This window comes from Syngnathoides biaculeatus, chromosome 15 (assembly GCF_019802595.1).
Source record: "Syngnathoides biaculeatus isolate LvHL_M chromosome 15, ASM1980259v1, whole genome shotgun sequence".
NCBI lineage: Eukaryota > Metazoa > Chordata > Actinopteri > Syngnathiformes > Syngnathidae > Syngnathoides > Syngnathoides biaculeatus.
The window spans coordinates 3,436,697-3,462,076 of NC_084654.1; the positions used below are offsets into that span (position 1 = coordinate 3,436,697).

At 44.2% G+C, this 25,380-nt stretch overlaps 1 protein-coding gene across 1 annotated transcript in view; it reads right to left on the reverse strand.

Moving 5' to 3' along the window:
* Positions 1–21,946: 21,946 nt before the first annotated feature.
* Positions 21,947–25,380, reverse strand: part of LOC133513711 (ovarian cancer G-protein coupled receptor 1) — a 48,780-nt gene continuing 45,346 nt past the window's right edge. Inside the window, 3 exon segments of the mRNA XM_061844737.1 lie at positions 21,947–22,311; positions 22,313–22,523; positions 22,607–22,787. Of these exon segments, the coding sequence (XP_061700721.1) occupies positions 22,188–22,311; positions 22,313–22,523; positions 22,607–22,787 (516 nt within the window). The 3' untranslated portion in view covers positions 21,947–22,187.

The following is a 25,380-nucleotide window of genomic DNA, read 5'->3' on the forward strand; positions in this document are numbered from 1 at the left end:
AAACACCTATTGAGATCTGAAATGAAGATGTTGGCCTATATATTTAATGTGTGGGTCATTAGAATCTCTAAAGAATGTATCTCTCTGTCTTTGTGCGTGTGTGTGTGTGTGTACACACACACAGGGTACCTGTACTTACGAATATCTCGCAAGGAAAAATTCAGGTTACGAAAAGCCTCTTTGGAAAAATATTGTCTCTAGTTACGAAAGAAATTAAGGATATGAAAGGCAAAAGTAGCGCTGGATTCCCAAAATTCCACCGAACGTAAAAATCCTGTATCTTGGTTTGTCTGGTGCGATAGAGCTGCTCTCCCATTGGCTATCGCCGGAGCATTTTCCTGGCATCCCATTGGCTAGGAGGGACGTCTATATTCCCATGACTGACGTCTTGTATCTTGGCTTGTGTGGTGCGATAGAGCTGCTCTACTATTGGCTATCACATAGCATCTTCCTTGCATCCCATTGGCTCGGAGGGACGTCAGTTTTACCCATGATGTACTTCCTGTATCGGGCAGGAGGCAGGGTACACCCTGAATTGGTTGCCAGCCAAAAGCAGGGCACATGGAAACTAACAACAATGATACTTACAATCAGACCTAGGGACAATTTAGAGTGTCCAATTAAACACATGTTTTTGGGATGTGGGAGGAAACCGGAGTGCCGGGAGAAAAACCCACGCAAGCACATTGAGTACATGCAAACTCCACATCGGTGGGCTGGCAATTGAACCCCGGTCCTCAGAACTGTGAGGTCAATGATCTACAATTGCACCACTGTGCCACTAGGGTTTACCGTGATACACAAACACACCTGCATCCAACACTCATTCTCTGCAATGAAGAAACACTTGCTACTTATACATTGCATGCTGAGATTCAAGATAAGATTATTGCTTAGAGAAAGGAATTGCACCTTGTTGATTTGGGAAATTCAAATTCTGTGATAATGCCCTCCGAACCCGTTGTTCTTGCTCCAACCAAACGATCTTGTTACTCAATTTGTGCAAATGAAAGTCTAACAGAATAAAAATGTATGCACCCTGCTTCATGTGCATTGCATGGATTTGGGCCAGATGTGCTATTTAAAGGAGGACTTTGTTGAAAAAAAAATAGGAATGGGAGCACACATTAAAAGTTAGTAGATGAGGGTTTGTATTTCTTTTACAGGGAGTCCTCGGTCTTCGACAGAGATCCGTTCCTACAGTAGTGACTTAACTTGAATTTCGACTTGAGTCCAGATTCCACCATTAAAGTCAGAAATTACATCAAAATACTTTGTATAAAAACAAATACATTGAAATGAACCACATGATGTACTTGGCATTACTGCTGAGAGGTGGATAGAGAAGAAGAAGGGGAGGCTGTGCTAAGCTATTGGGAAGGAACATGGTCCTTAATCCTCTCCATCTCAACAAGTATCAAAGCACCTTGTTTTGTGGTCATTGTATCCAACATATGAACGGAACCCTTCCATGTGCTAAAAAAAAAAAAAAAAAGCTTTGTCTTTAATAATTGTCACTACGGTCGACCAACTTAAGCCTTGGTGGTATTGATGTCTCTCCTTTCTCCAAACATTTTATGATCTTGAGCTTCGTTTCCGTGGTAATGGATTTTCTTTTGGCTGCAGAAGCATTGCTAAAAGACACAGCTTTCTTCTTTGACGCAATAATGTCTAAAAAGGAAGGCGAAAAATGCGAAGACACTCCCGTAGCACAAGCACGGACAAGCATTAGCCAGACAAAATGGCGGATGGGCGACGGGCATTGTGAAGTTGAAACATTTTAGGTGGAGACTGTCTTAATCCGAGGACTCCCTCTATTGCCAAAATTATCCACCGGTTTCACCAATAAACATCTAAATTGGAAAAGTATTATAGGAATTCCTCTCTCGGTTAGACATTCCAATGACCCCGGCTAGAAAAGTGACAGCCAATGAGAGTTTGCCACGTCTGCAGTGCTTCCTGTTCTGACCCCCCATTGCTTGTGGATACGTTTCACCGAACAAAGAACATCCACTATCTGGCATTTTGTGTAATAGCAATAAATAAATTATAAATAATTACAAACCAACAAAACAAAAATAACATACTGTACAATGTTCAAGCCTCTGTGTTTGAGGCAGAATGTCATATATTGTGTCACAGAGCGCTCTGTTCATTAAACTTCGAAGTGTTTGTCACATTTCATGCCTCAAGAGTCCAGTTATTGACTGAACCTGGAATTGGACGAACACGTGGAAGGACCCCAAAAGGCCCTTCTTCCAAGTGTCCCATCTTGTGTGGTGAATAGCATTCGAAAAAGGTTCCCTAAAGAAAATGGTGTTTTACAAAGGATATCATGAAAACTAATACCTTGTTAGATCTGTTTGTACACTCATACACTCATGACTGAAGTTTATTTAGAATGAACCAACTTTTACATACATGCAATTCAAGTCCAAATGATATTGATTTTGTAGCACATACATGACTGCAGGTTTGGTGCAAAACAAGTATACATTATGACATTCATAGTGGGGGCCAACATTCAACACTTCTTTAACCACATTACTACTTTGGAAATAATTTGACACATTATCTGGACTGCATCTTTCATTTCAAAATTTGAGATTGTACATGAATGGAGAAAAAGCGAAATAAAGAGTGTTGGAACAACCCCTAGATGTCACAACCACATTATTATCTTACAAGAAATAAAAGAATACTAGAACCTAGTTCCATTATTGACTGATTTTTGGCAGTGAACCGGGACAAATGTTTTTTCACAACAAGGTCCTTTTCTGGTCGCTCCTTTGATGCAATATTCTGCGGTATATTCTGAGGCAGACAGAGGCTTAGCCCCAGTGAGATCACAGGGCAGGGTCAAGGATGTTTCTTCCAGGTCTGGTTGTAAAGCTGGCACATATCCAGATTTTGCTTGGATTTCAAAAATGTTCTTTCTTTTCAAATTTTTTTCAATTAATGTCCAAAATATATGGAATAATATTTCTTCAGATTGGAGAGTTTATTGTACATAGAACTTTGGGACAAAGTACTCCTTTAAGCATCAGTTTGTGGTGTCATCCACATGTCCAATCAATCTGTTGGGAAGGGATCTGATAAAATTGAGATTGGTACTGACATCCACTCCTAACGATATTGAAATTACAGTTCTGGTAGATAATGTGGAGTTATCATTTGTCATCTTGTGTCCCAACAACTCACAATACATTTATCACTGGGGAATCAATAGTCCAATTAGCACCTATCTGATGAGATTTGCAGCTCAGTTCATTTCTCACGATTCTGACCGGAACACCCAAAATTGCATTGTATGTCATATGTGCATGACGAATCTAACCGTGAGGAAACTTTTTACAGATACCTAAATTACTTGAATATCAGTGACCTTTGTTTTGACAAAAACGTTTGAACAGCATCTGTCTCACCAAGAGCAGCGCAGCTGTCTTTGATGTTGTCTGTTCAGCACCATACATTTCTTTGGCGAAACAACCTGCAGCAAAATGGCAGGATGTAGGCCTGTTTGTTGATTGATGTTAGCCCACAAGTGATTGGGCACCAACATCAGATTGGACAATGTGTTTTTCAGAATGTGTTAATGCGCACAGAAAGGTATTTAGAGCGCACACACGTGCCCTGTGCTCCGTTTATCTCACAATGAAGACGACCTTGTTCCAATCTCAGTCATTTCTTACACAAACTCCAATGGACATTTCTCCTCTGCTGGAGGATGTCTCATGTAAATTGTGGGCTACCAGTCAGCATGACATTGGGCTCATTAAAACGTTTCCAACTGTTCAGATTGAGCCTAAATCGTTTTATCGCCCTGTGCAGTGTCAATACCCATTGCGCACAGATGCTATTGACAGTATTCGACTGGTATTTTAAGCATTGCTCTAAGCTTGAATTATTGTACAATGTGATAAATCGCCAGATCAAACGCTGATATTTCCGTTGAAAAAGATCAGAACTCAGGGTCAGCCAATCAAATGGCGTTTTGTTCAAGATTTGGAAGATTTTAATGCCGCAATAAATTCTCTGGCTCCTTGTGTGCCAAACCCTTACACAATTTTAAGCCAAATTCCACCTGGCAGGAAGTGGTTTTCAGTTTGTGACCTTTTTAATGCATTTTCCTCTTTGCCAGTTCACAAAGATTCGCAATTTTGATTTGATTTGACTTTCAAAGGGAAAAAGTACACTTGGACAAGCTTCAGCCAATGCTGACATGAAGACCCACCCTCTTCTACAAGGCACTCACCCACAGTCTTTAAACTTTGACACTCACACCGGGCACAGCTTTGCTACAATATATTGATAATTTGTTGATTGCTGCTCCCACCAAAGAACAGTGTGAGAGTGATATAGTTGCTTTGTTAAAACACCTCACGTCAGAAGGCCACAAAACATCCAAACTGCAGTTTGTATCACAAGAGGTTAAAGCCCAAGTGTCATCCCTATAAACATTCTAAAATTGATATTGTAATGAAAAATACATATAACATTATTCACTTCAATGTCGAGCGGAGAGCGCATCATCCATGCGCAAAATTGCAGAAGTGTCATTCTACGACATCCAAGTGGTCGCCATACTGGCTGCATCCTCTGTACGTGACATCACATGGACATTCGCCAATGAAAACACGCGGTGCACTCAAACTATGGGAGACGAAGACGTCCCTTCTGACACGGAAGCTCTTTTAGAGAAGGAGAACACCACACAACCGAGTGAAGTTACTGGGGCAATATTACAGTATTGTTTCGAGCTATATTCAGATGATATGCGATCACGGCCAAACTGCATCCCCGTCTGATCCACTTCCGTGGCGGAGATGAGCCATCGCGGCTCATCCGAGCCGGCTGGTGTGGCTCATTTTCGAGGCCGAGGTGGCTTATGACGGAGCCGAGCCGTGCTGCTTTTGGGGGTTGTTAATAGCCGCCGCAGTACGCGATGAACAACACCGCCGAGCCGAGGCGCTTTACTGCGTTGTTGTTGCACGCGGCTGAGTGAGGCAGAGCCAAGTTGTGCTGCTTTAGGGGGTTGTTCATAGACGCTGCAGTATGCAATGAACAACACCGTCTAGCCGGGGCGCTTTACTGGACGCACGCGGCTGGGTGAGGCATTCTCGGCTGGGTTCTTCAGAGCCGTCGCTGTCCGCAAAGCCCGACACTCAGCCTTCGCTGGCGAAGCGACGCAGCAGCCCGACGCCGTCTGACTCGCACATCGACATATTTCGTACGCAGAGCTTTTGTTATGTTATAAGGGACCGATTGCATGGTCGGCCCCAAACTATTATTGTTTTTAGTAGCTGTATACACACCTACCTGTTATTTGGAACCCACGAAGCTCTCGTCCTCTGCACCCGTGCAATCCATTTTCACAACGAACCGGGTCTCTTGCAAAATTATGAAGGGTAAATCCATTCTCCAGAGTGTTCAAGCAATGCCCAGCAATGCAATGAGCCGGCATTTTGGCTAACACGAAGGAACAACGAGCTACCTTCCCGGAGGTAAAACTAATGGAAACAAACGAGTCCACTTGAGGGGGCTTCTGTCCTTTACGTCACTTCCTGCTTCTTCTCGAAAACAAATCCCTCGAGAGGATTTTCATGGCGGGAGTTACAAAAAGCTGTATATGTCAAAATCATGTTTTGTGATGAAAAAAGGCATGGGCCTACATTGGCTGTCAATTTTTCATTAATAACATACTAAAAATCATCTATTTCATGACAGTAGCTCTTTAGGTTTCTAGGACACATGCTCACTCCTCAAGGGAAAATGCTTTCTCCAGCTCGAATATTACGATATTGTTGACATTTCCAAGCCACTCACAAAGAAACGGGTGTTGTCGTTTTTGAGAATGTGCTCTTATTGTAGACATTTCATCCCAAATTATTTGGATTATGACTCTGTCATGTATTCTCTCACTCTGGATAGGTCACAGACTTCCTCATTGCATGTTAAATAGACACCTGAGGATACCAGTGCCTTTGAACACCTCAAGTGTGCCTTGCAATCTTGCCCGAATCTTGGGATCCTGGACTCATTCAAATCCTTTTATTCAGTTTGTAGATGAACGCCATGGAAACATGACAGCAGTGATGCATCAGCGCCTTGGCAACCGTCTCTGACCAGTGGGCTATTTCTCTCATCGACTTAATCCAGTGCATCTGTGCGCTGCTCACTCAGTATGTCCCCCAGCGTTTAAGTTCTATCTTGTAAAAGCTCATCACACTTGACTGCTGCACGTTGGCTCAGACAGAACACAGTGTTGTTGGGCCTTCCTCATGTATCACTACAACGTTGTAAAACTCTCAACCCCACTACTCTCATGCCACTCCCTGATGAGGGGGAGCCACACTCTTGCGCAGCAGCATTACTGCACTTATGTACAGCTCGTGTTGAAATTTTCCTTATACTCTTGCAAAATCTGGATTTGCTGTTTTATGTAGACGGCTCAACTTTACAAGATCCTGATACTGGTTCTTTCCGCAGTGGGTTTGTGGTGGTTGTTGATTTTGGAGTCATGTCTTCGTCCCCACTCCCTTCACATTACTCATCACAAGCAGCTGAGTTGATGGCACTCACAGAGGCCTGTCGTTTAACATATGGAAAATCCGTCACCATTTACATAGACTCTTACCATGCTTTTGGAGTGGTCGATGACTTTGGCGTCCTCTGGTGCCACAGAAAATTTTTGAAATCTGATGGCAAACCAATTCTTGACCATGACAAGGTTGCAATTCTCCTTGACCCTGTCCTTCTGCCATCTCTGACGGTGCGTAATCCATGCAGTTCCACATTTCGATTACCTCACCCTTATCCTGGTCCCCAAGAAACCTCCGATGTTAGGTCTGAATGACAACAAGCCTGTTGCTATGACATCTGTGGTCATGAAATCCTTTGAACATCTTGTGCTGGACATCCTCAAGAGCATCGCAGGTCCGTGGCTGAACCTGTCATGATCCTGGATTCCAGCCAGGGCTGGGCGCGGCCGTCTAATCGGAAGGGTCACACCTGCGCCTCATGACCTCCGATTAGACCCAGTACATATAGGACCCGGGGGACGACAGAGACTCTGCTAGATCGTTGCCTCTCATGCCTCGTTCCCGCACTACCGTACTCCTGACGTCTACATCCCGTGTACCGACCAACGCCTGTCTCCCGACCTACCCCGTAAGCCTGCCGTTACTGATCTTGCTGCTTGTTTGGACTGACTCCCGGGGTTTTTTTTTGTCAAGAAGAAGGACTCCACGCTGCGACCCTGCATCGACTACCGAGGACTGAACGACATCACAGTCAAGAACAGGTACCCTTTGCCGCTTATCTCTACAGCATTCGAACTCCTCCAAGGAGCCCGGATCTTCACCAAGCTCGACTTGCGCAGCGCTTACCATCTGGTGCGGATTCGGGAAGGGGACGAGTGGAAGACGGCGTTCAACACCCCCACAGGGCACTATGAGTATCTTGTGATGCCCTTTGGACTGACAAATGCTCCGGCCGTCTTTCAGAACTTCATTAACGACGTGCTCCGGGAGTTCCTGAACAGATCTGTCTTTGTTTACCTGGATGACATTCTCATCTTTTCAGCAGACCTAGCCTCTCACATTCAATAAGTCCGAGAGGTGCTCCGGCGTCTGCAGCAGCACCAATTATACGTGAATATCGATAAGTGTGAGTTCCATCAGGCATCCGTGTCCTTCCTGGGCTTCGTCCTGGCTGAGGGAGAGATACGGATGGATCCCGGGAAGGTCGACGCGGTGCTGCGGTGGCCTACCCCCACCAACAGGAGGGACGTGCAGAGGTTCTTGGGATTTGCCAATTTCTATAGGAAATTCATAAGGAACTTCAGTTCCGTGCCCGCTCCTCTGCATTTGCTCACTTCGCCAAATACCACCTTCGACTGGTCCGGGACCTGCCAGGAGGCCTTCGCCAGGCTCAAGGCAAGTTTCACTACTGCGCCCGTTCTCATTATTCCGGATCCCGATGACCAGTTTGTGGTGGAGGTGGATGCATCGAATTCAGGAATCGGAGCAGTCTTGTCGCAGAGGAGTCCCAGGGATGGAAGGATTCACCCGTGCACGTTCCTGTCTAGAAAGTTGACCCCGGCAGAGAGGAACTACGACCTGGGAGATAAAGAACTGCTGGCGGTCATGAGCGCGTTGGAGGAGTGGCGGCACTGGCTAGAGGGCTCGCAAGTACCGTTCGTTGTCTTCACGGACCATAAGAACCTTGAATACCTGGAGTCCGCGAAGAGGTTGAACGCCCGTCAGGCCAGGTGGGCTCTATTTTTCACCCGCTTCCACTTTAAGGTGTTGTACCGCCCAGGCTCCAAAAACGGCAAGCCGGATGCACTCTCGCGGATCCACGAGGGAGGGCGCACTGATTCAGACGCCGCTACTATCCTGCCAGCTGGGTGCTTCGTGTCCGGGTTCACCTGGGCGATCGAGTCGCGGGCGAAGGAGGCCCTGGAAGAGACACCGCCACCCGCGGATTGTCCGTCGGGCCGTCTTTTCGTCATTCCATCTCTGCGGGGAGACGTCATCAACTGGGCCCATACCAACAAGACGGTCTGCCACCCGGGTATGGCGAAGACACGGTCAGTGGTCGAACAAAGGTTCTGGTGGCCTAACCTCAGCAAGGATGTAAGGGAGTTCGTCAACGCCTGCCCGGTGTGTGCTGCCAATAAAACTTCCCGCCTACGGCCCGTTGGTGAGTTGCAACCCCTGTCCATCCCCTTTCGTCCGTGGTCACACATCGCGATGGACTTCGTTACCGGCCTGCCGCCTTCACAAGGGAACACAGTGGTGCTGTCCATAGTGGACCGTTTCTCCAAGATGGTCCACTTCATGCCGCTCCCGAAGATCCCGTCGGCCAAGCAGACAGCCCAGTTGGTATTAGACGAGGTCGTCCGTTACCACGGTCTAACCCAGGACATCGTTTCGGACAGGGGTCCGCAATTCAGCGCCCGTTTCTGGAAGGAGTTCTGCAACTTCATCGGCGCTTCAGCAAGTCGGACATCAGGTCATCACCCAGAGTCTAATGGCCAGACTGAGAGGATTAACCAGGAATTAGAGACCGGTCTTCGATGTCTGGTATCCAGGGACCAGAGCACGTGGAGCCAGCACATCAGGTGGGTGGAGTATGCCCACAATTCCCTACCCTCCACTTCAACAGGTATGGCTCCACTCCATGTCGTGCATGGGTATCCTCCGTCCCTGTTTCCTCCACTGGTCACAGAATCCACAGTTCCGTCGGCCCTGGCCGTGGTGCGACGCTGCAAACGGACCTGGGAAGCAGCTCGGAGGACACTGCTGCGCATGAGCAGCGCCTACAAGGCCGCAGCAGACCGCAAGAGGAGGGCCGCACCAGAGCTCAGAGTGGGACAGCGAGTGTGGCTCTCCACCAAAGATCTCCCGCTGCGGACGGAATCCCGCAAACTTGCTCCCAGGTTCGTTGGCCCGTTCCCTGTTTCCAAGGTTATTAACTCGGTCGCCGTCTCGTTGAAACTGCCCAGGTCGATGAGGGTGCACCCTACGTTCCACGTCAGTAGACTTCGCCCGAATCGCACGTCGTCGCTGGCTCCTCCGCTCAAGTCCCCCCCGCCCCCCCGCATGGTCGACGGTGGGTTGGTGTACACCGTGCGCCGGTTGCTGTCTTCCCGCCTAGAGGGAGGGGGGTCCAGTACCTGGTGGACTGGGAGGGATATGGCCCGGAGGAGCGCTCTTGGATCCCCTCCCGCTTCGTCGTGGACCGCTCCCTCATCAGGGACTTTCACGCGGCTCACCCTGATGCGCCTGGGCCGTCCAGAGCCGGCCGTTGAGGGGGGGGTACTGTCATGATCCTGGATTCCAGCCAGGGCTGGGCGCGGCCGTCTAATCGGAAGGGTCACACCTGCGCCTCATGACCTCCGATTAGACCCAGTACATATAGGACCCGGGGGACGACAGAGACTCTGCTAGATCGTTGCCTCTCATGCCTCGTTCCCGCACTACCGTACTCCTGACGTCTACCTCCCGTGTACCGACCAACGCCTGTCTCCCGACCTACCCCGTAAGCCTGCCGTTACTGATCTTGCTGCTTGTTTGGACTGACTCCCTGGTGACCGACATTGGAACGAATAAAGGCTTATTCCGCACTGCTTACCTCTCACCTGAGTCGTGCATTTGGGTCCACCCCCGAGTCTCGTCCGTGACAGAACCCACTGCAGTTTGCCTACCGAGCAAACAGGTCTGCGAGTGATGCAGTCAATATGGCTCTGCGCTTCATCCTTAAACACTTCAACAGCATGAGAACCTATGCAAGGATCTTGTTAAGCTATAAATAAGGAATTTTATGAACAAAATCTGTTTAAAAAGTTGCCACGTTAATTTGAGAGCAATCGCTGGTCATAAATAACAGATAAATAACGGGATGAGCTCAAATTTTATTCAACCAAACCAAAAATAAACGGAAACGATTGTTTTTGGCAATAAAAAAAACAAGAAAATTGCTGTTAGTAAATACCTGGACTTACTATCTTACTATCTACCAAAGACCAAGTCCAAAATCTTCGATCGATTCCGACCTGACTTTCAGCAAATCAAATCAATAATTAAAACTGGCTTTTCTTATCTGAAGAACATATCTAGAGCAAAGGCTTGTATGCCAAGCAGACTTGACTACTGTAATGGTCTTCTGACTGGACTCCCCAAAAAGAGAATTAAGCAGCTACAGCTCATTCAGAATGCTGTAGCTCGAATTCTGACCTGAATAAAGAGGTCTGAGCACATAACACCAATTGTAAACTCCTTTCACTGGCTTCCAGTCATGTTTAGAATATATTTTAAAGTTCTTCCTTAAATTCTTCTGACACACCAACGGCACATCTCACTGCTGTTTTGCTGCCCTCATACAAGTCCTGTACTATTCTAACATATTTTTCCGTCACACAAGACTTGCGCATGCAGTACCACAGTTCCTCTCTTGGTACTCTGTCATAGGCCTTCTCTAGGTCTACAAAGATAGAATGTAGCTCCTTCTGACCTTCTCTGGACTTTTCCATGAGCATCCTCAAGGCAAATAGTGCATCTGTGGTACTCTTTCTAGGCATGAAACCATACTGTTGCTCGCAGATACTTACTTCTGTCCTGGGTCTAGCCTCCACTACTCTTTCCCATAACTTCATTGTGTGGCTCATCAGCTTTATTCCTCTGTAGTTTCCACAGTTCTGAACATCGCCTTTGTTCTTAAAAATGGGGACTAGCACACTTTTCCTCCATTTTCTGGCATTTACTCTCCCGCTAGTATTCTATTGAATAAGTTGGTCAAAAACAACACAACCACCTCTCCAAATTGCTTTCATACCTCCACTGGTATGTCATTGGGACCATGTGTCTTTCTATTTTTCATTCTGTTCAGTGCCTTTCTAACTTCTCCCTTACTAATCAAAGCCACTTCCCGGTCATTCACGCTTGCCTTTTCTACTCTAACTTCTCTCCCATTTTCTTCATTCATGAACTTCTCAAAGTACTCTTTCCATCTACTTAGCACACTACTGGCACCAGTCAACATATTTCCATCGCTATCGTTAATCACATTTACTTGCTGCACATCCTTCCCATCTCTGTCCCTCTGTCTGGCCAACCTGTAGAGCTCCTTTTCTCCTTCTTTCGTATCCAACCAGGAGTACATGTCGTCTCATGCCTCTTGTTTAGCTGTCGCCACCTCTAACTTTGCCCTACAACGCATCTCAACGGATTCCTTACACCTCTCCTCAGTCCTCTCCGTGTCCCACTTCTTCTTCACTAATTTCTTACCTTGGATGATGTATTTTGGGGTTCCACCACCAAGTCTCCTTATCCCCTTTCCTACCAGAAGACACCCCAAGTACTCTCCTGCCTGCCTCTCTGAATACCTTGGCAGTCGTATTCCAGTCTTCTGGGAGCTCTTGCAGTCCATCTAGCCTGTCTCACCTCTTTCCAGAAAGGCCACACAACATTCCTCCTTTCTCAACTTCCACCACCTGATTCTTTGTTCTACCTTTTTCTTCTTAGTCTTCCTACCCAATTCTAGAGTGATCCTACACACCACCATCCAATGCTGTCGAGGTACACTCTCCCCCACCACAACCTTACAGTTGGTAACCTCCTTCAGATTACACTGTCTGCACCAAATATAATCCACCTGCGTGCTTCTATGTCCGCTCTAGTAGGTCACTCTATGTTCTACTCCCTTCTGGGAATAAGTGTTCACCACTGCCAATTCCATCCTTTTTGTGACGTCCACCACCATCTGCCCCTCAAAGTTCCTTTGCTTCATGCTGTATTTACCCATCACTTCTTCATCGCCCCTGTTTCCTTCGCCAACATGTCCATTGAAATCTGCACCAATCACAATTCCACAACTCCATTAAAAAATCATTTAAACCCTGCACCTAAACTTCTAGCCTTACTCCCTTTCAACTTGCTCTCTTGGATGCACAATATAGCAACCTTTCTCCTAATCATCATGTCAACTAACTCCTGAGCTTTTCCTGTCATAGTCTCAACATTCAAAGTCCAAAGTTTCCCTGTTACCGAGATCATCAATCTTCTGCAGTTAAAGCTTCCTTAGTCTTTGAAGATTAATCCGACTTTCCACATCTCTTTGTTGAAGCCTATCTCCATCTGCGCCCTGAGCCCTCTGGCTGATTGCCCTCCGTCTTCCTGGATTATTGATGATTATCCAGTGTTCTTGGTGTCACGCATCCTTGACGTGCAGCCCAGGGAGCGGGGCTTCCAGTACCTAGTTGACTGGGAGTGGTCCTAGATTTCTTGGAACCTTATCCTCAACCCCACTCTCCTAGATGACTTCTACGTAACTCACCCAGAGAAGCCTGGTAGGACACCAGGAGGAGCTGTCATGTTCTACCATGCAGTTCTGCATTTCAATTACTCATTACCTCCAGTGTATATCAGCCTGCTTGTTCCCTGAGATGCTCACCAAGTTATTGTAGATCCTCCCAGCGGTACCAAAACCCATGTGGTTATGTAGCTCTCTCCACTCCTCATCCCCTTGGTAAACCCTCGTGTCTTCTTTGCTCCAAGGGCTCCCCTGTGTTCCAGACCCTCATCATTTCTGCCACCAAGCCAGCTACCTGGTCAGTCTGCTACCTGCCAATGCATCCAGAATGACCTTCATTACCTTTCCCTCAATAACCTGTTCATCTTCTCTCATGTGCCTTCGCCTGCTTTTGGGTCCAGCTCCTATATGTTCATGACAGTTTTTATGAATGACTGGAAGTATAATGAACGTTGTGCATCAATGTTTTTTTTTTCCCCAAAGCTGATCCTCATTATTTTTCATACAAATGGTGTAAGGGTGTTATTAATTAATTTGCTGAGTATGAACAAAACCACAAACAATGATAAATCAAATAATTGAGTGTTAAATGTATGTGCACATACATTTATGCTTATATTGTGCTTACACAGTAAATGAGGACTATTGGCACTGAGACGTTTGCTTAGCTGCTCTTTTCCTCACGATCAGCTTTGGGGAAAAAAATTCCAAGATGCACAACATACAGTGAATAAAATAAGTATTTGAACACCCTGCTATATTGCAAGTTCTCCCACTTAGAAATCATGGAGGGGCCTGAAATTTTCATTGTAAGTGCATGTCCACTGTGAGAGAGATGATCTAAAAAGAAAAATCCAGAAATCACAATGTATGATTTTTTTAATGATTTGTCTTTGATACAGCTGCAAATAAGTATTTGAACACCTGTCTATCAGCTAGAATTCTGACCTTCAAAGACCTGTTAGCCCGCCTTTCAAAGTCCACCTCCACTCCATGTATTATCCTGAATCAGATGCACCTGTGTGAGGACGTTAGCTGCATAAAGACACCTGTCCAGCCCATACAATAAGTAAGACTCAAACTTGTAACATGGCCAAGACCAAAGAGCTGTCCAAAGACACCAAAAACAAAATTGTACAACTCCACACAGGTGGAAAGGGCTACGGAGAAATTGTCAACCAGCTTGGTGAAAAAAGGTCCACTGTTGGAGCAATCATGGGAAAATGGAAGAAGCCAAACATGACAGTCAATCTCAATCGGAGTGGACCCCCATGCAAGATATCACCTCGTGGGGTCTCAATGATCCTTAGAGAGGTGAGTAATCAGCCCAGGACTACACGACAGGACTTGGTCAATGACATGAAAAGAGCTCGTACCACCGTTTCCAAGGTGACTGTTGTTAAAACACAAACACATCATGGTTTGAAATCATGCATGGCACGGAAGGTTCCCCTGCTTAAACCAGCACATGTCAATGCCCGTCTTAAGTTTGCCAATGACCATTTGAATGATACAGAGGAATCATGGGAGAAAGTTTTGTGCAGATGAGACCAAAATGGAACTTTTTGGTCATAATTCCACAAACCGTGTCTAGTGGAAGACGAATGATGAGTTCCATCCCAAGAACACCATCCCTACTGTGAAGCATGGGGGTGGTAGCATCATGCTTTGGGGGTGTTTTTCTGCACATGGGACAGGACGACTGTACTGTATTAAGGAGAGGATGACTGCGGCCAACAACCTCTTTCCCTCAGTCAGAGTATTGAAGATGGGTCGTGGCTGGGTCTTTCAACATGACAATGGCCTGAAGCACACAGCAAGGAAAAGCATATCAATGTTCTGGCATGGCCTAGCCAGTCTCCAGACCTAAACCCAAAAGAAATCTTTGGATGGAGCTGAAACTATGTGTTTCTCAGCCACAGCCCGGAAACTGTCTGATCTAGAGAAGCTCTGTGTGGAGGAGTGGGCCAAAATGCCTCCTGCAGTGTGTGCAAACCTGATGAACAACTTCAGGAAACGTTTGACCTCTGTAATTGCAAACAAAGGCTACTGTGCCAAATATAAACATTGGTTTTCTCAGGTGTTCAAATACTTATTTGCAGCTGTATCACACAAATATATCATTAAAAAAAATCATACATTGTGATTTCTGGATTTTTCTTTTTAGATTTCTCTCATCGTGAACATGCACCCACGATGAAAATTTCAGACCCCTCCATGATTTCTAAGTGGGAGAACTTGCAATATAGCAGGGTGTTCAAATACTTATTTTCTTCACTGTACATTATACTACTGTCATTCATGAAAATGACAACTGGGAAAACATTATTATGCACGCAAGGTCGTAGGAGGTTTGCTGAGTACCAACATATGGATAAATCAAAAATGTATATGTCAAATGTGCACACTCACAATTTTAGGACAATTGGTCTGTACATAGCTAGTAAATGAGGACCATTGTCACTGAGCTTTCTGACTGAGTGCTCTTCTTTTCACCTTTTAAACTTTGACCCTGTTATGACCCAAATTTAATGTGGCTTCCTGCTGGATGACAGCAGCACCTTCCAAGATTCCAATATTAATACACATTTGCAAACTCTCACACACACAGATATGCTGATAACCCGTTTGGAGGCAAGATGCACCCTCATACACGTCATCTCTCTTCAGATCTGCTGTCTGTTTACAAACACACATAAATTGAAAAACGACAAAAAACGTCCAAAGGAAGGATTCAATTACACAAACAAATACAGTGACATCCAAAAAGCACTAAATATTTTCCAAATTCACCTGCCCCCTGTTTTATTATTTTTTTTAAAATAATAAATGTTTCCTCACATTCAGCCAACTACAACATTGCATCATTACACAAATGTCCGGTGCCTAAGCATGGGTGTTATTGCTCAGTATTTCACGCAAGAGTAAGAGTATAGAAATCTGTGAATCAAATGGTTGAATGTCTAATAAAAATTTTAAATAAACGGGAATGAAATTAACTAATCAGAATTCTTTATAACAGGCAGTGTCCATGGCTTTGTGTTCACACAATCCAACTATCCAAATGCAGGTGGACTTCAGCATTGGCTCAGTAACATTGGCTTTCTCATTGGTCACTTTAGCAGATGAAATTTTACGTGAATTATGGCATGCACCGTTCAGTTTACCGAAAGGGACTGTGACTTTATATTGATTGATATTCTTACCTTCAAAGGGAATGACAGGCATTATCTTTTAAACTGCACAAATATGAAACAACAAAGCAGGTTATTAATCACGAGACAAAGCTCATGGCGCTTGAATAAATGAACCAACAGTTAGTGAACAATAATAAAATAAACAAGTTGCATGAACATATATGTCTACTACTACTACTACTACTACTAGGGAATGATTATTACATCCAACATCAACAATAAAGTCACTCAATGACTCAAGTATTTATGCAACACTGTTTGGCATTCTGTGGATTCCAACATAAACTTCCTCAATGCTACAATGTATTTAATTCTAATTGAAAAACAGGAACAGATATAATAAACCATCTTATTTAACTAGCAGTCCCTATGGAATTTCAGACGGCCTGCTAGACATTGACTATTTTAAATTGACGTAACGCATTGTAACGTGTGTGTTGGCGTGTGTGCGTGTGCGCACACGCATGTGTGTGTTTGTAGTGATAAATGAAATCATGGCGGTAGAAAAACACATATTTTAACAAGTTTGGCCAAGTGGACTTGTCACAAAAAGCTGCTCCGAAATGTGCACAAAGGATTTACTGGATTTACACACTAAACGAGATAAAACCAAATTGCTTTTTACGATAAACAAGACTGGGTTCAAAATTTCTCCCTTCAAGGGGGAAAAAAAAAACCGCAAAGTGGATGTTGACAAGACAATAGACTGATGTATATATGTTGTCTGCCAACTGCAACAACAATTAAACCAGTGCCCTTGTGATATTGATATCAGACACCTTTCATCAAGTCAGAAAACAGTGAATAACTGCACACCTGCTCTTTTTGATTGAGTTGGCAACAAAACTAAGCAGCATAATACGTAAAGTCTTTAATGTGGTGGTTAGAACTCAGAGGTCTGTGTGGTGGATCTTATTTATGTAGTGTTCTTTCGGTTGTGCACAGGAGTCAAATACATTTAAAAGGGTTGTAAATCAGGTTCTTTAAAATAGCTATAATCATACATATCGAACATCAAAACTGTGGCTAATGAAATCGCTGAATGGGTGGTAACTCTAGGAAACCACGAGCTACAGTGCCTGGTGAGCAAAAGATAGAGTTTTGTGGATTGTATGAAAGAGCCAATAAAAATTATGAAATGCCCCCTGGCCCTTTTCCTCCCTCCTGTATTGGTAGGAAAATGCGGAAGGTTCTAGCAATGACAGAGAGACAAGAAGAAATCATCTTTTTGGACCCACTTGATCAGACCCTTAGATGGAGGCAGAATATTCTGTGCCAAAGGCCCAGGGCAACAAGGTTATTGATATTGAGGACATTGTAAAAATGCCCATGTGCAATTGTGGTTTTATCACATGGTCATAAACTTGAAAGAAAAATAAACTCAGACCAATTCCAAATTATGTGAAGTGATTATGTAATGATTCAGCAATAACAGGGGTGGGAAAATTATGGTTGGCGGGCCACATCCAGCCCGTTGATCATTTCAGTCCGTCGAACCAAAGATTGGAACAGAACCGCCCAACTCATATCAAAATAGTGACTGCATTCACAGAGTAATAAGTACAGAGACATTGACTTGACTATGGCTTTTTTGGTTTACCTTCTTCAACCATGACTGGGCCAAAGAAAAGAAAAGTCGACAGTGAGTCCCGAGTGTTTAATATACAAAGCCAGATCCAATGAAATTGGCACATAGTGTTAAACGTAAATAAGAACAGAATGTTATATCAATCTATATTTAATTGTATACACTACAAAGACAAGATATTTAATGTTCAAATTGATTAACTTTTCTTTTGCAAATAATCATTAACTTGGAATTTCCCCCCAAAAAAGATGAAGCCATGTTTACCACTATGTTAAATCACATTTTCTTTTAACAACATTCAATTAAGGTTTGTGAAATTACCCTTAATTTTTGAAGCTTTGTAGGTAGAATTCTTTATCATTCTTCCTTTATGTACAGATTCAGCTGTTGAACAATCCAGGGTCTCGATTTTTATATTTTATGCTTCATAATGCGCCTCACATTTTCAATGGTAGACAGGTCTGGACTGCAGGCAAGCAAGTCTTGTACAAATAATCTTTTACTATGAAGCCACACTGTTGAAACACCTGCAGAATGTGGTTTGACATTATTGTTTATATTATTGTGCTCCTCCATGGTATTGTAGGTCACCTCATGATAGTCTTTGTTTTAACAGGAGCCATAGCATTCATGGGATTTGAGATTTTCAAGGTGCAGTTGTCCAAAAGTTCATCAACTGTCTCAGTATTCACAGTCTCCAAAAACTTAGAGTACTCTCTTTTATGTACCTTTTCCTCATAGAGGCAGAAGTTGTCTGAACTTTTGGAAGAATCTGTAATCCGAAAAATACACAAAAATTGTCTAGTATGGCAGGAAGTTCTTTGGATGTTTTTTTCCATGTGATTGTCAACATTAATTTTAAAGTCCCCTATTGTGACAAAATAGTTGTTCTCAGTTCAGAAAACTGACAGCAGTTCTGAAAAATCCTCAGTACATTTTCTGTTGTATCTTGGAAGCCTATAAATTATTAAAACAATAAAGTTTGGGTCACCTGAAACTAAAAAACACAGAGCACATTCAAAAGAGCTAAAATCAAATAACAGCAATACCACCACCCTTTTTCCCTGTTCGACAGTTGTTCATAAAATTAAAATTTGCTGCTGTTGTTGTTGTGGTGTTTCTGTTACCCATGTTTCATTTACGAACAAAACATCCAGATCAAAGTTTGTAATGATGTCGTTAATAAACATTGATATGTTATCCAATGACCTGATATTAAAAAGAGCTAGTTGCGCAGAGATAGCTGCAGACAATGATTTGATAGACTCAAATTTTATCCTTACTAAGTTGGAAGTTCTACTTTTTTTGTGCCATATCTCTTTGACCTACTTTCTGCCCCTTGTAATTACAGGGATGAAAAATGCCTTATCTCCTGAGTTATTCTGGAAAAGACCCACTAAATACTAGTCAGGTTTACAGATAAGAGTCCTCATTGGTGGAGCAGGGGCTTTTCACATCTCAGTGGACGGTAGTTTCCGGCGAGGGGGGTTGGGAGGAATATCTTGGTGTGGTATGGGTTTCAGGTGAGAGGGGATTGGAGGAAGACCTTGGCGTGGTATGGGCTGGACTCCATCATTGAGAATAGTCTTCATCCTATCCATCAAACCCAATATTGTATCCAGGCTGGGAGAGGGGTAGCCAACATCTACTGCAGATTATTTGGTTGTCTTGGTCATAGAGGGGAAAGTCAGAGGTGTGGATGCTTTCAATGAAGAAAAACATGCTTATCATCAAGAAAAAAAATGGCAACAGAGGCGAAGCAAGCAGAGTAAGGAAAAGAGTGTCTGCAATGTATGAGAAGCGAGAAAGACATGTAATTCGTTACATTGGTGTCAGGCTTTTTTGGGGAGCTTTCATTCAAAGTTAATAAACTATCACACATTCAAATTTGGAGAAATCTGTTGCACAGCGAGCAACTGGCAGTAACTCTTCACTGCCAGGGGTTGTGGTTGTGTTCCAATAATTGTCCCAGAGGGCCTTGACTGCATTTCAAAGGAGCAAATGGTTCACTGAAATTTATTTTGGCATGCTTTGAACAGTGGGTGTTCCAAACTTTTCCTTGGTGTCTTGGTTCTTCGTACCCAGGGGATCTATGAGGACTGTTAGCCCAGGTTTATAAGGGGACCTGCTAGTTTAGAGTGTGTGAACATAAACCAGGCCCTTTGGCTCAGCGGGGCAGAAGGGAAGCATGCAGAACTATCTGCAGTTGGGGCTTGCTGGGGACATCTTGTTGATGCCATGACTGTTTCATAGGTGAGACTTTTCACTCTAAATCCCATGACATTGCCCTGAGGTAGCAGCAATGGACCCCATAAGAAACCAAGGGGTAGTGGCTTCATCTCGTTGGGGAAAGTTTTTGCCAACTCATAGTCAATGACGATATCTTGAAAATTTCCCTTGCTCGTAAGAAAGTGGTACTAAACAGTATGTATGTACTGTAGATCAGTGTTCAACCTTTTTTGAACCCTGGACTGGTTTAGAGTTTGCATTCTTCTCACGGACCGCATACGTGTGTGTGTCTGTGTGTGTGTCTATATATATCTGGGGGCGCGATGCAGGAGTGGGCATCGAAGTTGTTGTAGGCGGCCAGACCTGACTGCAGTTCTGTAACTCCTCAACAATAGTGGACTATTAATTCTGCAAAAGAATTTCTACCTTTGTCGAGCAGAAACCTACAATTGTGTATCAGAGCAGACTTGGTGCATGAGTTAACTGTTGCAATAAACCCAAATTTTAAGAACCACTCCCAATATTGTGTTGTTTCATTTGCAAACATTTTGTTCAAAAGAACAAATCTTTTCAGTCAATGAAATTAACTGAATTCATATATGATATGATTCATTCTTTGAGGTCTTCCGCCATTAGCTAGCCCGCTGGGGACTGAAGTGTTCTGGGTAGTCTTGACGTGTCAATTGCACACGCAGCTGTTGCGTTGGAGAAGATCCCGTCAATTTTCAAAATAAAAGACATTGACACACAAATTTCAATCCAACACAAATTATACAAATTGTTCATTCTTCATTCTTCATTCCGATCTAGCAGCCAATTCATTCCCTTATGTCAGAGTTTGCTCAGAGCATTTTGTTCTTGGTAAGTATTGGATACCTTTTAGAATTTCACACCTACTTACCAATAACTAAGTTCTGTGAAGGAGAACTATTCTTTAGGGCCAAGGGCCTACATAATACTCCTGTGTGAATGCAATGCATATCTCCATTTTGGAAACAAGGTGAACAGACTTCGATGGTTTGGACATGTTCAGAGGCGTGAGAGTGAGCATGTTAGTAGAAGGGTGCTGAGGATGGAGTTGCCAGGCAAAAGAGCGAGAGGAAGACCAAAGAAAAGGTTGATGGATGTTGTCAGGGAGGACATGAAAACAGTGGGTGTTAGAAAGGAGGATGCAGGAGATAGGCTTAAATGGAAAAAGATGACAGGCTGTGGCGACCCCTAACGAGACAAGCCGAAAGAAAAAGAAGATTATAATAAGTTTGCAAAAACGATTCACAGCACCACGAGCTGTTTCGTGAGTTGAGTTAAAAATGTAGCCGTGGAAGTGGAGAAAGAGGTGCCGGCTCCACTTGCGACTCGTCCCGGTCGAACCTCTCTCTCTCGGCAACAAAAAGGAAAATAATAATCTACACGTCTTTCGTTGGTATAATCAACATAATTTAACACAATGCTGACTATAATCACGCGGTACATATTTAAATTGCATTGTCCGGTACACTAACCTTAGCAGTGTGGAGACACAAGTTGCTTACAATGGATACCACCGCATCAGGAACCCAGCCATTGATGAATTGGTTGTAGGCCTCCAGACCTTTGTAATTCTTTAGTTGGTCCATGGTATAAGCGGTTGTCGAGAAGAGGAGACAGTTGACAATGTCTGGATAGGTAACCGACACCCACAGTTTGAAATTCTTGTTCCATTTGTGTTTCCCCAAGGCATAAGGGTCGATATTGTCAAAGCACACTTCTTGTCGTAACGGTTTCTTGAAATGACATCTAATGAGCCCCAATAACTTTCCAAAGTCTTTTTAGCAATCATGCGTCACTTTTAACAGTCATACGAACATTTGTGTAACTCTGGTGTGGTCAAAAGCGATAGAGTGAATGGCGCGTCAGTAGAGTGAACCCATTCAACATGGCCTCATGCCCCGGATATAGTCACGTGGTCGAAAACAGTCGATTGATGTCAGTCCGTCTAACTGGCACACTACAACCCCCACAACAGCCTCTATAACTAACAAAGGTTTTATTATGACAACAGTTTGACACTTGAGCTGATAATTTAAATTTCCATGAATTATCACTTTCTATGGAACGTAAAACTATTTTAAAAAAGGAAGTACAAACACAAAGTCTCTTAACGTGCACAGTGTTAAAGATGTGTAAGTCTTTTCATGTACAAAATATAGGAAGCACTGCATTTAGAGCTCTGTTAAATCGGTTGAGGGCTAGCGAGTTTCTGGCCTTCAATGTCACCCCTATTCCTCCTAAAAATAAAGACTGAATGCAATACATTAGCAATGGTCACTGGCATGGTACAGAGGTATGACAGCTTGTTCTTTGGATGCATTTTGCCCTCAAAACCCAAAATATTTTTCGTCTATCGGCTCTCCTCCAGTCTTTCCTTGGTTGGCATTTTGTTTTTTATCATCCACTGCGATGAGAATTGTTTTTCTGTAGTTCTTGCCAATGTGATCTATCATCAGTGAGAACATTGTGGGAATCTGTCGCAGACCTGGTGGGACTGGAACTGCAGCTCCCAAGGCAGCAACAGAAAACTCTTGTCACAGGTCGAAAAATAGCCCAGGAAAGATCCCTCCGGGCACTTTCGCTGACAAAGCAGTAAAGAGCAGGATCCGCCACACAGTTGAAAGAGGTCAGCAACAGTGCTAGGTGGTAAAAGTTGAAAATCCCTTTTGAAATAAGAAGAGAGGACATCTTATGTGACAACAGTTTTATTAAGTCACAAGATCACATCATTGAAAAGAAAGTGCACCTGCAATAAAGTTGCAGTCTCTCTCCAGCACAGTGCGTACTAACAGAAAAACATGGTACGGGGAGAAGCAAACTAGGAAGATGAGGATCGTACAGCTAACTAACTGTCGGATTCTGGTCTTCTGATCTGGCTGTGTGCCTGCACTCTGGCCAACAGCCCGAAGCACACAGAGGTAGCTGATCTGTAAACCAAAAATTTCTGTCATGTTATTACAATGTTTGGAGTCATGGTATTTGCACTTCTGAAAACTTTGGAGATTAAAAAAAAAAGCTTTTATCACTATAAAATTTATATATTTATTCGTTCGTCAGCTCTCGGGCAGTTTGAATGATTAAAATTCAAATTCAAAGTGGGGAGGAGTTACAGGAATTTGAAATAAAAATGGGGCGAGGTATAAGCAGTAATCCCCCATTGTTTTAAAATTGTTAAATCACTGCCAAACTGAAAGTGGACGTGGACAAAACTGACTGAACTCTGGCAAGGTGTGCTGTGTTTATCTACTTTATTTTCACGAGTGTTCGATTCGAACATTTTTTTTAAATTTTACACTCGTGGAAAAATACCTTTGCAGGTTTTAGGACAGCAAGACCTAGCCACATGCTGTGCCGGCATACAAATACAGCACAACATAAAAAAAATACACGTTTTTTTGTTTTTTACAATACTTCACTATATTTTAAATTTTATAAATACAAGTCTCTTTCCCCAAAACATACACAACCGAGCATTCAAGGTATCCACAGTCTTCCCTCTATTCTCAAACATGTCCTCTCTCAGGAGCAACCTGCATCTTCTTTAACGTTCTGCATTTGTTTATTTTTTTTGTTTTAATTATAAGTGATAAAGTTCAATATACTGTATGTACCGCTTCAAAAGCCTTTACATTCGAGGTTCATGGCATCCATGGGTCAAATTTGTCAGGGGCATGGCCAAGCCACTGCCCTGGGCGGTGCTGCCTAACAGGGGCATGGCCAACAACTGACCTGAGCGGTGTCGCCTTTGGCTGCGCTGAATTGGACGTTAATTAGACCAAGCATTTAAGCCTTGAGTGTGTCATCTACATTTGCCCGTTTCTTGTGTTACTGCATATTGAATACTCGACTATCGTGCGTAAGTTCGCAAGCTTTGTGTAGTGCATCCCTTTGTCACAATGAGCCTGTGCGATTATAGTCTAGTTAATGTTCATGTTTCTAAGCTTTGCCTCATAGTCATTGGACCTTGTTGTATGTTTTTGGATCTTGCCTGTAGCCTCGCGTTTTTGTGCTTCTGCCTTGGTTGGACTGCTTACGTGTGTACAACCTTAGCCTGGAATAAAACCACCCTCAATATCATGCCCTCGCCTCAAAGTCCTGCAATTGGGTCCAGCAGTCCCTTGCCTCTCTCCCGTGACAGAACGAAGTGACCAGAACAGGACCCTCAAGTAAAATGGGGCATCGCTGGTCATGCCGCCGGTCGCACCTCCAGTCTGCCTGCCAGCGTCCCCAACCTTCGGACACAGCATCCCCTATCCTAATGGGCTCTGTCTTGTTGTCCTCTCCTACCTTGCCATCTGCACCACCCATGCGTCATTAATATTCCCCATGCACGACCGCTCACCACCACATATTCTGCTGGACTCGGATTTTTCAGCTTTTGAGACGTGGATTTGTGCAACGGCCTGCCCGAATCTGACTCGGAGACGGATTTTGTTTATGTGTTTAATCCCAGTCCATTTGTTTTGCCCCCCTTTTTCCAACCCCGAGTGCCTCTGTCTCATGTGCCCAAGTCCTCTACCTACGATCCTTTCTGGGGCACCTGTTTGTCCATCTATTCAGGGCATCAGCATGTTGGCCAGAGAAGACCCCCAAGTAAGGTGCAGCTTTATGCCTCCCACTCCACTCCGACCAAGCCCCAGCCGACGTCCATCCACGCCTCGCAGGCAACCATGCCACTGCTGACTATCGGCCACACCTCGCAGACGACCGAGCCACAGTGGACTCTCGTCCACGCCTCGCTGGCGACAAAACCACAGCAAATTTTCACTCACTTCTCCCGGGCAACAGACCCACAGCAGACTCTCGCTTCCGCCCCAGTGGCGACCAAGCAACAACAGACTTCCGCCCATGCCTCACCGGCAAAACTATTGTAAAGTCAGTGCTACCTGATTTGCAGCAAATAATCAATTCCTTACTTCAGTCTGGCGACTTTTGTAAAGCTCTTGAAGGTCCACTGTCATGAAATGCATGATTTTTAGTATGTTATTAATGAAAAAACAGCAGCCGGTATGGAGCCATCCATTTTTTCACCACAAAACATGATTTTGACGTACATGGCCTTTTGTAACTCCCGCCATGAAAATCCTCTCGAGGGATTTGTTGAGAAGAAGCAGGAAGTGATGTACAGGGCAGTAGTGCACTCAAGCGGTCTCGTCTGTTTATACTAGTTTTACCTGCTGGAAGGTAGCTCGTTGTTCCTTTGTGTTAGCCAAAATGCCGGCTCCTATTGCTTGATATTGTTCGAACATTTGGAAGGATGGATACGGTCTTCATACTTTTCCAAAAGACCCGGTTCGTTGTGAAAAATTAATTGCACAGGTGCAAAGGACAAGAGCTTCGTGGGTTCCAAATGACAGGTAGGTGGGTATACAGCTACTAAAAAAAAAAAATAGTTAAATGTATCGATGTGTGCATCTGAAGGTTTCTGTGCAGCAGCTGCTGAAAGGCGGCCTCCGCAGGCCTTGTGGATCGCTGCCGGCCTTGTCAACATGGCTTTGGCCGGGGTGGCTCATTGATGCG